The 14,066-nt window shown below is 41.0% G+C and overlaps 1 protein-coding gene across 1 annotated transcript; it reads left to right on the forward strand.

Annotated features, from left to right (window-relative positions):
* The first annotated feature begins 2,752 nt into the window (after positions 1-2,752).
* On the forward strand, positions 2,753-5,525 carry LOC131323682 (uncharacterized). The gene is made up of 6 exons (XM_058355528.1): positions 2,753-2,933; positions 3,318-3,613; positions 3,812-4,159; positions 4,247-4,264; positions 4,499-5,026; positions 5,082-5,525. The coding sequence occupies exons 1-6, from the start codon at positions 2,753-2,755 to the stop codon at positions 5,523-5,525; spliced, it is 1,815 nt and encodes a 604-aa protein (XP_058211511.1).
* Positions 5,526-14,066: the final 8,541 nt, after the last annotated feature.

The raw sequence follows: 14,066 nt of genomic DNA on the forward strand, positions 1-14,066 counted from the left end.
ATATCTCTCAGGGTATCTTTTTCTCTCTAAAGTCGAATGTTTTTAAGAACATTGAATGGAGCAGGTTAATCCAAACTGGTTGCGAGTGCTAAAAATCCTACGACCGTACCTTCTTTTTAATAATTCGAAAAAGCAAACAATTTTCTAAGTTTAGTTAATTTTAATCTCAAATGTTAAGGGGCGGCTACCTAAAGGCTACCTAAAAGTTAGTTCGAATTTTAACGTGAGTTTTTAAATCAGCACACATCACCGTCTCTGTGGATTCGACTCCGGTTTTACAGGATATTGTGCTACGTCGTTCCAGCCCTACACTTGGGGCAACTCGTTATTTTAGGTCCAGAAATCCGTCAAGCATTTTTGGCGCCATTGCTGAGGACGGTAAAATGTGTTAAGAATTCAGGTAGTTATTTTTATTTGTTTTCTTTTTAGTTCTTTGTGTTGAGTCATATTAGGTAGAGGTATGCAATCCTCCATCGTAGGAAAGCCATCACCTTTAAAGCCTAAGTACTACTGAGACAATACTAGGCATCTAGTTGATAGGCGCGTAAATGTTCACATTAACGCTCCTAATTTATCTTTGTTAAGTCCAATTTATATTATTACTTGAATTTGTATGCTTTTATTCTTGTGTTATAGATATTTGAAGGGTTTGATACAAAAGTGTACAAAGTTGAGAATATTAAATAATTTTTGAAGCGGTCCGTTCGAAAGTCATATGGAGTCAAAGAGTTCACCGCGCAGGTGAACGGATTCTTGTGTTGTAGTCTATGGGCATTACTGATTCCATTGCGTGGGCCCAATGATTATTTCATGATGACTAGATGGTGGGCCATAGAGTAGGTTGAAGTCTGGCAGGAAATAATCAAAAAGGGCAAAAAAGGGTTGCGCGGTATGTAAAAGGACAGCCAATGCACGACTTCGAGGGATCACTTTTTTTTACACAGAAAAGAAAAGAACCGGAGCGGCGATCAGGGAGTTTCGGAAATTATTTTACAGTGTTATTCTTACGTTTTCTTTTCCAGATTTTCTTTTTCCTTCAAGTTTTTGAAGTTTTGTTCAGATCTCCGCACTCCGGCAATTTGTATTAATTTCTGTTCTTTATTAAAATTGTTTATTGGTATTCAATTAAGTTGTTATCTTTTGCTTGATTTTTCATCTCACGTATTAAAAAGTATGATTAATTCTAGAGTTTTATTTCTTTTATTTTTAATAATGAGTGAGTAATTTTTTTGAGATTTGGTCGCTGGGTAAAGGCGCGTCGCGACCCAATTAGGATTCGTCTCCTAATTTTTTTTCGAACATTAATTTAATTAAATGAAATTTAGTTGGTGAAAACTACGTCCGTTAGACGAATTCGAGACATTGTCGGGACTCATGAGAGCGGGAACAGGGGACCAAAATTTGTTCGCCGCTGTGTACAGTACCGACAACCTTATGATTCGCATCTTTCGGAGTTTTCAATTCCCCCTAAATTTAACCGTTTTTAGAACCTTGAAAAGTGATTGGATTCTGATTGGGTAGCGAGCGTCGAATTTCCTACGACCGTGCCTTTCCTCTTTTTTTTTTTTTATCATTTGAGCAAGTTATTTGTTAGTATTAGTTAATTAATCAACTAAAAGATAAGGGTTGGCTACCTAAGAGCTAATTTTAATACTACAACCCGAGGTTCTACAACACACACTTCACTGTCTTTAGTGGATTCGACTTCGGTCTTATCGGGTATTGTGCTACATCGGTCTCAGCTCTACGCTTGAGGCAACCCATTATTTTAGGTCTCGAAATCGGTCAAGCATTTTTGGCGTCGTTGCTGGGGACGGTAATGTGTGTTAAGATTTCAGGTAATATTTTTATTTTGTTTTCTTTTTAATTTCTTTAGTTGTTTCAAGTCAACATATGTAGAGGTAAGCAATCTTCCATCGTAGGAAAGCAATCACCTCTAAAGCCTAAGTACTATCGAGATAATACCAGGCGTCTCGTAGCCATTGAGAGAGTTTCGAGAGTAACTGTGGACGAGGAGTCTTTTAGCGGCGACTCGTTTGATATCAGTAGCCTTTTTGTTGATTTAATAATCGCGCCACCGATGTCGATGCATGATCACATACATCCTGAGAGGACCACTCCTCTCGGTCCAATAGTTCTACCAACCGAGACAGTGGAAGTACGTAATGCTTTCACTATAAAGCCTGGTACGCACAACGCCCTTCCCATGTTTCATGGGAAGGAGAATGAGGATCCGTATAAGCATGTCCGTTATTTCGAGGGGTTGGTTCGCACCCTTGCCACCATTCCTCAGTGGGAGAATGCTTGTCTTAAGCTTTTCCCAGCCTCGCTCAAGGACAATGCGGATAAGTGGCTGTGGATGCAGAAGCCACACTCTCAGGACGTGGGCTACTGTCCGAGATTTATTTTACAAAAAATATTTCTCGTAAAGTAAATCAAAGTGCTTGACTCGCCAAGTCCAATCGTATAAATAGAAAGAGGGCGAGTCGTTTTTAAGGTGCTGGGAGAGGTTCAAGGACTTGCTGTTGTCCTTGTCGCATCATGGTTTCGTGAAACACCAGTTGGATTTTCTCGACAAGTCCCCGGACGATGCGTGGGGCGGGGGACTTTCTTGACGAGTTGGCCGAGAAACACCGAAGTTGGAAAACATTCCGACCTCGATGATAGGGCCATGGCTGCGCAGGGACCCAGTGGGTCTGGCATTTGTCCCTAAAGTGTGCGAGATCACAATGTCCAGTCTCAGCTGGATAAAATGGCTAAGCAGTTAGAGGACTTGAAGTTTAAGCAAGTCCATCAGATGAGTGAGGTGAGAGTCGAAGAGGTGTGTGCATTATGTGAGTGTCCGGGGCATCTTGTCACTGTCTGTCCTGCGTTTCCTATTGTTAAAGACGCATACCATAGTAATCAGGCTGAGGTGAATGCGCTTAATCAGCGTTGGGATCTATATTCAAATACCTACAATCTTGAATGGGCCCAAAACCCACTTCTGGGTTGGAGGGATCAAAAAGCCCCACCACATACTCAGGCACCACCTCAGCAGTTTCGGCTTCCTTAAGGCCAAATGACCCAGTTTCGTTACCCACCTCAGCAGCAACAGGGGTTCGGTCTTTCATCTTTTGGACCACCCCCAAGCATTAACCATCCCCCGTGAGATAAGCAGACTCATGAGATGATGAAGACTCTCATGCAGTCTCAAATTAGCTTCACTGAGCAAACTAAGCAGGCAATTGGTGACATTAGGACTCAATTGACCCAGTTGACGGTGGCAGTTGGACAAGTCCAACAAGAGAAGGGAAAGTTTCCTTCTCAACCTTTAGTCAATGCCGCCGGTACTCATTATGTGAGCGATTCTTCTAGCCCGAGTAATTTGAATCCAAGTTTAGAAGAGGCTAAGGTGATCACTCTTAGAAGTGGGAAGGTGGTCGACAAGGACTTACCTCCAATGCAAAAATCGGTGCCACCCCCGGTGCTGGTAGCTATTCAAGCAGTCGTTCCAGACTTGAGAAGTGTTCTTGAGGTAGAGAAAGAGGCGGAGTCTCCTGAAGTGGTGGTGCTTGCTCATGCAGCCCCTATGACTCTAACGCCACTCTTTGCTCCATATCCAAATCGCTTGGTGGCGAAACCTAAGGTCAATGTGAACTTTCAAATGCTTGAATTATTCAAGAAAGTTCAGTTTCCTATCTCTTTGATGGAAGCCATTGACGTAAATCCTCAGTTTGCTAAGGTCTGGAAGGGTCTGTGCACGTCGAAGCGGAGAACCAAGAGTCAGGACAAAGTGCTTCTGACGGAGCAAGTGAGCTCCATTCTCCAGGCTAAGATCCTCACCAAATATAAGGACCCTGGTTGTCCCACAATCCCTATAGTGATCGTAGGCCAAAAGTTTGATAAGGCTTTACTAGATTTAGGAGTGAGTGTCAACTTGCTCCCCTATTCGGTATACTTGAAGCTTGGCTTAGGCGATTTGAAAGCCACACCGGTCACACTACAGTTGGCTGACCGGAGTGTGGGAATTCCAAAAGGGGTGGTGGAGGATATCTTAATTCAAGTGGGAGAGTTTCTTTTTCTAGTCAACTTTATTGTCCTGGATACTTGCCCAATACCGGAAGTCTTTGAGAAGAATCCTATCATCTTTGACCATCCATTTCTTGCCACCTCCAGTGTTGTTAAGAATTGCAAAACTGGACAAGTTCAATTGTCGTTTGGGGACTTGAAAATGGAGGTGAATGTTTTTAATGTGGATAGTCAGGTTGAGGATGATGAGGAGGTATACGAGGTGAGTTTGATCGACACGCTGGTGCAAGAGCATGTCGATAGTGTGTTGTACAAGGATCCTCTGGATATAGTCTTAACCGCTGAAGAGGTGTCATTTTTAGATTCTCCAGAGGTAGGGAGTTTAATGGAGATGCTTGCAGTGGAGGATGTGTGTGGCGCCGCTTGGAACCCAGTTCTTGAGCTGCTAGGTGCCCCGCTTCCTAAAGCTCTCCCATCGTCTGTCCAGCCTCCTAAACCAGAGTTAAAGCCTCTACCGGACACGCTTAAGTATGCCTTCCTTAATGGCGATGATATTTTTCCGGTTGTGATCTTCTCATCCCTTAAGGCGGATCAGGAGGGTAAGTTGATTGCTTTGTTAAGAAAGCACGTGGGCGCGATAGGATGGACGACAGCGGATTTGCAGGGTATTAGTCCAATGGTGTGTACACACCGTATTTTTCTAGATGAGGACGTGAAGCCTTCTAGGCAACCTCACCATCATCTGAACCCCAATATGAAGGTGGTGGTTCGGGCAGAGGTGCTGAAACTCTTAGATGCGGGTATTATTTACCCGATAGCCCATAGTGAGTGGGTAAGCCTGGTGCAGGTAGTGCCTAAGAATGCTAGAGTGACCGTCATGAGAAACGGCGAGGACGAGCTAGTGCCGACCCATGTTCAAACCGGGTGGCGAGTTTGCGTAGATTACCAGAAGCTCAATGCGAGCACCCGAAAAGACCACTTTTCTGTCCCATTCATTGATCAAATTCTGGAGAGGGTGGCTGGCCGGGCATTCTATTGCTTTTTGGATAGGGTACTCTGGCTACAATCAGATTGAGGTAGCCAGGAAGGATCAGGAGAAGACCACCTTCACGTGTCCTTATGGCACGTTTGCCTACCATCGCATGTCGTTTGGCTTGTGCAATGCTCCCGAAACCTTTTCAAGGTACATGATGAGAATATTTAGTGACATGGTAGAGAAGATAGTGGAGGTGTTTATGGATGACTTTTCAATTTTCGGGGATTCGTTTGACGAGTGCCTCGAGAACTTAGGAAAGGTTTTGCAACGGTGCGAGGAGAAGCAACTTGTCCTTAATTGGGAGAAGTACCACTTTATGGTGACTCAAGGGATTGTGTTGGGACATATTGTCTCATCCAAGGGTATTGAGGTGGACAAGGCGAAGGTTGATTTGATCACAAATCTTCCCACTCCAAAGTCTGTTAAAGACATTCGATCTTTCCTCGGTCACACTGGTTTCTACCGGCGTTTTATTTAGAGATTTAGTGCTATCTCCTGACCGTTGTGCCATTTGCTATCGAAAGACACGCAATTTGTGTGGTTTGAGGCATGTAAGGTGGCATTCCAGACATTGAAGCGAAGTCTCACTACTCCGCCGATCATACAGCCTCCGGATTGGAGTTTACCCTTTGAGTTGATGGGCGATGCCTCTGACTATGCTGTCGGGGCTGTTTTAGGGCCACGGCGAGGGAAATACCCCTACGTCGTGTACTATGCGAGCAAGACTTTGAATGAGGCACAAATGAACTACACAACTACCGAGAAGGAGTTGCTTGCGGTGGTATTTGCCTTAGACAAGTTTCGGTCCTACTTGGTGGGTTCGCAAATTGTGGTGCATACCAATCATGCGGCCTTGAAATATTTGATGACCAAGCAGGATGCGAAGGCTCGCCTCATTCGGTAGATTTTTTTGCTGCAAGAATTCCACCTCGTGATTAAGGATAAGAAAGGGGTTGAGAATGTAGTGGCCGACCACCTGTCTCGTCTAGAGTTTGAGGACCCCACCTCCCATCTCCCTATCATGGATACTTTCCTTGACGAGCAGTTGTTCATTGCTAATACGTGCCCATGGTTTGCATATATTGCCAATTATTTGGTGACTGGGCAAATTCCACCCCATTGGTCCACAGCTGAGAAACAACGATTTTTGAGAGAGGTCTGGCAATATATTTACAATGATCCATATGTGTTCAAGTATTGTGCGGACCAGATTATGCGCCGGTGTGTCCCCGAAACTGATCAAAGGGGTATTTTAGAGTTTTGTCACACCGAGGCGTGCAAAGGTCATTTCTCCACGAAGAAAACCGCCGCCAAGGTCAATGAGTGTGGTTTCTTTTGGCCAAGTCTTTTTAAAGTTGCGTACGTCTTTTGCAAGTCGTGTGATCGGTGCCAGAAATTAGGCACGGTTGCCCCGCGGAATATGAGGCCCTCCAGAATATTTTTGTGATAGAGGTCTTCAATTGTTGGGGCATCGATTTCATGGGCCTGTTTTCGATGTCATACGGGTATGAGTACATCCTCTTGACGGTGGATTATGTGTCGAAGTGGATTGAGGCGATCCCCACTAGAACTAGTGATTCGAAAGTCGTGCTAGAGTTCTTATGAACCAACATTTTGTCGAGGTTTGGCATGCCACGTGCCATTATCTCTGATCAAGGCTCGCACTTTTGTAATAGGTCTTTTGGGGTGTTGATGAATAAGTATGAGATCTCTCATAAAGTGTCTACCTCCTATCACCCTGAAACCAACGGTCAGGCTGAACTAGCGAATCGTGAAATTAAGAAAATTCTAGAGAAGATCGTAAACCCAAATAGGAAGGATTGATCACTTCGGTTGACCGATGCCTTGTGGGCCTACCGCACTGCTTACAAGACCGTGTTGGGTGCTTCACCCTACCGGCTCGTTTATGGTAAGACCTGCCACTTGCCCGTTGAGATGGAGCATAAGTTTTATTGTGCCATTAAGACGCTTAACGCGCATTTACCTAAGGCGGGTGCCCATAGGAAGCTCCAATTGTGTGAGCTCGAGGAAATTAGGAATGACGCGTATGAGAGTGCGAGTATTTATAAGGCTAAGGTTAAGGCGTATCATGATAGAAATATTTAACACAAAACCTTTAGTATTGGTCAGAAAGTGTTACTGTATAACTCGCGCCTCTATTTGTTTCCTGGTAAGTTGAGGTCCCGGCAGGACGGTCCCTACGTTGTGCATAAGGTGTATTCGAATGGTTCGGTAGATGTTTGTAACCCCAAGAATAACAATGTTTCCAAGGTTAATGGGCAACGTCTTAAGCCGGTTTTGGAATATGTAGAAGTCAGTGAACCTGATGAGATTTTGGTCGATCCTGTTCATTCGGATGACCCTGCTGTGTAGCTGTTGGGCTACGTTCATTCGGGTAGCTTTAGCGTACCACTCTGCTCACTAAGAAGTGGACTCGGCTCCTAGCGATAGGGGTACCCATTATTGACTTGGGTTTTGGGCACAATATTTTGTATACTTATTCTTTTATTTATTGTTAAGTAATAAAATCCAAAAAACAAAAAAGAAATTGAAAAATAATAAAAATTAGCATAATGGTCTGGTATAGCCACCTGGTCGAAATTATGTATGTAGTACTTAGGAGGTTGAGTCTGGCGGCAAGCGCGTAGTTAGCAGCGAGAATTTTGTCTGAACCATTTGACTTTAATGTTCAAATTCTGTGGAGATTGCTTCACAAACGGAGTGGTAGGTAAGGAATCTGGTAGCCCCAGAAGGAGAGATAACCTATTAGATGATGACACCACTTGTCAAGATATCGTTGAATCCTATGCATACTGTCCTTCCAACAAATATGGAAACACAGTCTTTGGCTAGGGAGAAAAGTAGTACCCTTATCTTTCGCGTGAAGAAAATGGATGATTTTTTTATTTTTCATTTTATTTCTTGCCTTATTTATTTCTTTTAGTTTATTTTCTTGCTGTTTTGGAGGCTAACTTTTTACAGATTGTTCAATCCTAGTTGGGGGGTCTCACTCTACCTATAGTTTACTCTGTTTAGACTCTCTTTTTCGAGGTGATATCTATCATCTCTTTTATGTTTATGTCCTATCTTTATTTTTCATGGTTTAAATGAGGACATTGCATAGTTCAAGTTGGGGGGAGAACTCACTTTGTTTTTCATTTGAAAAGAAAAAAAGAAGATGGGCTTCTTTTTGCATAAGACTGAAAGCAGTTGAGATTGGCTCTTCATTGATTGAGTTGGAGATATGATAGTCATTGTTTCATTATATTTGTGGGGGCATTGTAATTCTTTTTACTAGCTTGTCGCGAAGAATTTGTCATGGTATTTTTTTTAGCACATTTGCATTTCACGTCTGTTTGGGTTTTTGTTACTTGTGAGTTATGACTTGATTATTCTTGATAGCTAGTTTAGTGGAGACTTATACCTATGTGAGTTTAGAGCCTTAATTTTTCTTGGAGTGGTGTCAAATAAACTCTTGTTTGTCACGGAGGGCAAATTCGTTGTGGATCTCATTATTTTTGTTGTCAAGTGTTGGGAATATTTTAAATTGCCTTGGGTTTGAAATTTGAATGGTTGTATTGCCCCTTAGAGAGAATTATAGGTCATCTTTGTTATTTTGAACCGGTTCGTTTCTTCGTTTCATATATTCATCTCTTATGAGCCTGTTTGAGCCTCTTGCATGCTAGCCTTTTTTTTGTTGAGCTCCACCATTTATATTGTGTCTTGAGAATGGCTAGTTAATGATGTGAACTAGTGAGAAAATAAGGAGATGAATGAAATTGAGAATTTTATTTTATTGGTGGTGATCTTTCCCATTTAAAAAAAGAAGAAGAAAGAAATAATGAGAATAGGAAAAAAAAAAAAGCAAAAAGGGAAGACACCAAATTATTGTGGAAGGAGAAATATTTTTTCTTAATATGAGATTTATTAAAGAGTTAAGAGGAGAGATGTGGCGAAGTTGAAAAAAAGAAATTAAAAAAAAGAGGGGCACGCATCGTTATATTTGCCCTCTGTGAGCTGTTGTTAGCCTATTCTCGGACACTTAAATATTTTACCCTAACCTTGAAATACTTTCCCTTACCTAACGTTATAATCGAAATGAAAGTTCTATTTGATCCTAGGGGCAATGGGCTGTGAATTGGTGGATAAAGAGAGAATTCAATACTTGGTTCCGTTCATGAGATCGTGTGTCCACTATATAAAGCTTTCTTTTCGTGTCAACTTGTGCAGTATACTTTGCTTTCATTTACATAATTTCCGCCTGCACATATTGAGAGTAATATGCACCTTGCTTCGAGTGATTTTCATTTGTTAAGTGCATGACACAGTGAAATTTGAAGTCAAGACTCGGTCCGGAGAGAATTTTTAGTTATTTTTTACTTGTGACCGAAGCCCTTATTCACACACGCTAAATTTAGGTGCCATGGTAAATTTTTATGACTTAATAGGATCTAGAACTGCTTATACCCGTTATCTCTTTACGATGGCTTCATGTTCTTTGTTTCGGTATCATTGAGCTGTCTTACAATTTTTCGGATTTCATGTGAACGGATTCTTAGTGTTTTGTGGGTGATCACTACTGAAAACCCTCATGAGACTTCACTCGTCCTATTGGGGCCGCCTGAGGGTTTAAAAAGAACTATCGGTTTTAATTTATTTATTTTAGTTGCATTTTGTTTTCTTTGCTCGGGATTAGCAAAGTGTAAGTTGGGGGGTATGATAGGCGCGTAAATGTTCACATTAGTTCTTGATAGTTATAACTCACTCATACACAAATTAGTTTGCATATATCGTTACTCAAATAAAAGCAATGGTACGGATACAACTTTAAACATAACTCTGGACAGAACTGTGTCCAGAGCCATCGGATGCACATGGGCCTACACCCAACAGCTCCAAACATAGTTGTATTCCTACACTTTTTGTACAAAAATAGACTGATCAAACTTTTTATTGATTCACAGCTTCTGCTGCTTGTGCATTGGTCTTTAGATTGTTGTAACGGTCGGTCATGAGTAGACTTTTATCGAAATACTAAATTGCAGTCTTCTAATATACTTAACGGCACCAGGGATCCTGACCTTGTGCATGCGTAGAATCGGCAATGCAATTGCTCTTGAAGTCGGGGCTACTTGAAGTCACTCCGGCATCTATCTGATTTCTCCTATGACTGACTCTGCCCCGAAAAGGAATGAGGCGGGGACGAGGGACAGTAAATCCAACTCCGACCTACCCATTGCCATCCCTATTCGTAACTCGCCACGTACAAGTGGTTATATAGCCGTATGATCTTGTTCATAATTTAAGTACTCCCTCCGTCCCAAAATATTTGTCCGGTCCGCAAAACGAGGACTTAAAAATAATTCATTTCTTTCAAGAAAAAATCCAAACTTTTTTCATGAATTAAAAGAATTCATCGATATCTAGTGAATTGTTGAAAAAAAATTAAATTTTTCTTGCAAAAAATATATTATTTTTACGTCCTCGTTATGCGGACCAGACAAACATTATGGGACGGAAGGAGTATCTTTTTTCGTTCTTCTCATTTACCCAATAATCTTGCCAATCAAAAATAAAAAATAAAAATTATCCAACAATCCCATAACATAGAATTAAACACTTTATATGTCTTTCAAAAAAAAAAAAACACTTTATATAAAAATTCTCTATATAATCCAACCTGGTTTATTGGCCTTTTCTTTTTTCTTACCTCGCTTATTTGTATGGCAGGAAGGTTGCAGCTTGTGCAAAGCATTTTGTGGGAGATGGTGGACAGCCAAGGGTATTAATGAAAACAACACGGTGATCGACAGAAACTGTTTGCTAAGCATTCACTTACCTGCCTATATTGACTCGATCTCTAAAACTGTTATGTGAGTAATTCCGCAGAGGAGATATGCTGCTTAGACTGTTGAAACTGAACTTGTCCATTTCTATGGATCCTTAGGTTAACAGACCCGTAGACATGTAACTCTGATGGTGAATAAAAACAAAAATCATATTCTAATTGTTAAAGGAAATGAATCTCACATAGCTTGGGAGTGGAATGAGTGATCACTTAATAACATCTGGAACCTTTCTACTTATTGCCAATTAGTTTTGAGATGGATATAAAGTTTCTACATGGTATTAGAGCGGGTCCGTTACATCCCACATTTTATAAAATTCATAATCCACACTCCGCGATGACAGACCAGCGAAAAGGGTACACGATGGTAGGACCCAAAAAGTGGCCACACGTGACAGACCTTAAACGCGGCTGCACGTGAGAGGGGATGTTAAGGAAATGAATCTCACATTGCTTAGGAGTGAAATTGGTGATCACTTAATAACATCTGGAACCTCTTCACTCATTGTCAATTGGTTTTGAGATGGATATAAAGTTTCTACACTAATAGTGACGTGATAACAAACGGAGCTGCCACAATTGAAACCAATGACTCCCGCTGTATGAAAGCAATACAGAAGGAAAGAGAGGGAGAGAAAATGCACGTGTAAGAGAGATTCCCCAAATAAAGGGGTGGGCAATGTTTTTGGCAAAAAAAAAAGAGAAAGCTACAAGAAAGAGAAAAAAGACATGAAGAGAGATTTAGGAATCGCGTGAAGGACCTAGTGGGGCATTGCATAAATGGGCAAAGGACTTGGTGAACTCTGAAATTGAAAAGCAAGACCAGCCCAGCTTTAATTTTCTCGCCCATTTTCGAGAAATTTCTGGTTGGTCCTATTTTTTTGGTTGGGTTCTATGCAGACCCCATTTTATAAGTGTTATTCTATCTAGACCCTTTTTAAAAGTACTTTTACAATTTTGCCCTTTTGCACAATTTTTATTTTGCCTCACTACAAGAAATATGGGATCTCCCAACGGTTTTTTTAGTAACAGTTGAAAAAACCGTCGGTATAGATGGTGTGTAGTAACGGTTTGCAAAATGTTACTAGAAACAGGACTATAACAATAGTTTTCATGCAACCGTTACTAGATTACAAGACTATAGCAACAGTTTTCCATAACCGTTACAAAAAACCGGACTATAGAAACGGTTTCCAATAACCGTTACTATAAACCGGACTATAGCGATGGTTTTCATTGACCGTTAGTAGATTTTCACACCTCCAGCCTAGCCAGTTTGCATAGTATAAATATTAGAAGGTCCTTGATATTACACAAGTGCTAGGCTAGCTCAGCTGATTTGCACTCGCGCGCGCATACGCGAGGTCTTGGGTTCGATTCCCAGGAGGAGCAAAATTGTTGTGTTGCCTTCCATGCGCCATGCGGGTGCCACGTTTGTTGCCATGTAGGCTCCACACGACAACAGGTGGGGGCCACACCAGCGCCACGAGGAGGCCACGTGGATGTCCTGTCATATTTTACCCCAGATTTAAATAATAATAAAAAATTGCCTTTAGCAAAGGTTACAAGCGTTGCTAAAGAAACCGTTACTAAAAAAAAATCTGTACCAACGCTCGTCAAAACCGTTGCTATACCTCTATGCCAACGGATATCTCGCAACGGTCGGTGAACCGTTGGTATTGCTTTTAGCAACGTTTTTTTGTGTTTTTTAATGACGCTTTTGACCGTTGTTACATCCCGATTTTCTTGTAGTGCCTTTTTACAGAAATCTTAGGGGTGTGAATTTTGGAAGTTAGTGTGAATTTTTGGGGATGTGAATTTTTTGGGGTGTGAATTCTTAGAGGGATGATTCTTGGTGTGAATTTTGAAAGTACAAATTCTTGAAAGTGTAAATTCTTAGGGGTGTGAATTAATTGAGGGTTGAATTCTTGGTGTGAATTGACACCGTAAATGCAGTCCACTTTCAAGAATTTACAGCTAAAAAAAAAAAAAGCATGGGCGTGAAATCGAACACCTTCCACAAATTTCAACCAAATTCAAATATTTCACACAGTTTTATTTTTGTTTTGTTTTTTTTTTTTGGTGTCTTTTTATATGAACTTTTTCTACTTCATTCTATACTATTATACGTTTATGATTCCTCTCATTCATCTCGTCGAGACAAATGTTTAATCTTAATAATTAGGACAAAAAGCTGAACAAAGAATTATGCAACGTAAACAATACCGAAAAAATACCAAAGCAATAATTTATAAAGAATGGGGAGCTGAGAACAACACAACATGTTTATTTGTCCTTAGCAAAGCAACAAAACATAGCTTCTTTTATTAATTTCAACCAACGACAGAAACATAGGCTCGACCAATTGCTAATATTAATTAAGATAAAAGGCTTGTGGAGGTGTAACAATTCAGTAACCGCGGAAGACAGCCACGTAATGCCACTTGGTTGTACTCCAGGAGCACGGACTAATTAGACCTCGAGGAGACAGAGAGGTAGCCTCCATTATTCAGAACTAAAATGACCCAAAGTTTTCCAAACCCACAAATAGATTTATGGTGTTTTTAGCTAAATATTGCATTTGCGTTTTAGAAGGGCAAAATGGTAAACATCTTGTCTGACCACCTTGTCGTAGAGCAGTCGATTCTTTTGCAGATTTTGCCCAAAGAGATGAAAGAGTTGGTCCATGTTTTCACTTCCGAAATGATCCTGCATGAGGTTCTCCTTGATAGCTCTAAGAGCATCTCCAATCCACCTCTATTTCTCCAAAATAGAGGATGGATGTGACACATTGAGGAAAGATTTTATAATTTATTCTCTTTTTTCTTCACTTTTTATACTTTTTGGGAGAATTTTTGAGGGACCCACCGTCCTTTTTACAGTTTGGTCCTCCAAAAGTAAATTTGGTCCTCTAAAAATGGAGGACCAAAAGTAAATTTGGAGTACAAAATTCCTCCAAACTCTAAAAAGGACGATGGGTCCCTCAAAGATTCTCCCAAAAAGTATAAAAAGTGAAGAAAAAATGAAATAAATTACAAAATCTCTCCTCAATGTGTTACATCTATCCTCTATTTTGGAGGAAATGGAAATGGATTGGAGATGCTCTTAGGTACTCTGCACAAATCCTTTCGATATCCAAGGGCCTCGGGTCGTAGTTGGAGGGGTGACTCA

This window comes from Rhododendron vialii, chromosome 4a (assembly GCF_030253575.1).
Source record: "Rhododendron vialii isolate Sample 1 chromosome 4a, ASM3025357v1".
Lineage (NCBI taxonomy): Eukaryota > Viridiplantae > Streptophyta > Magnoliopsida > Ericales > Ericaceae > Rhododendron > Rhododendron vialii.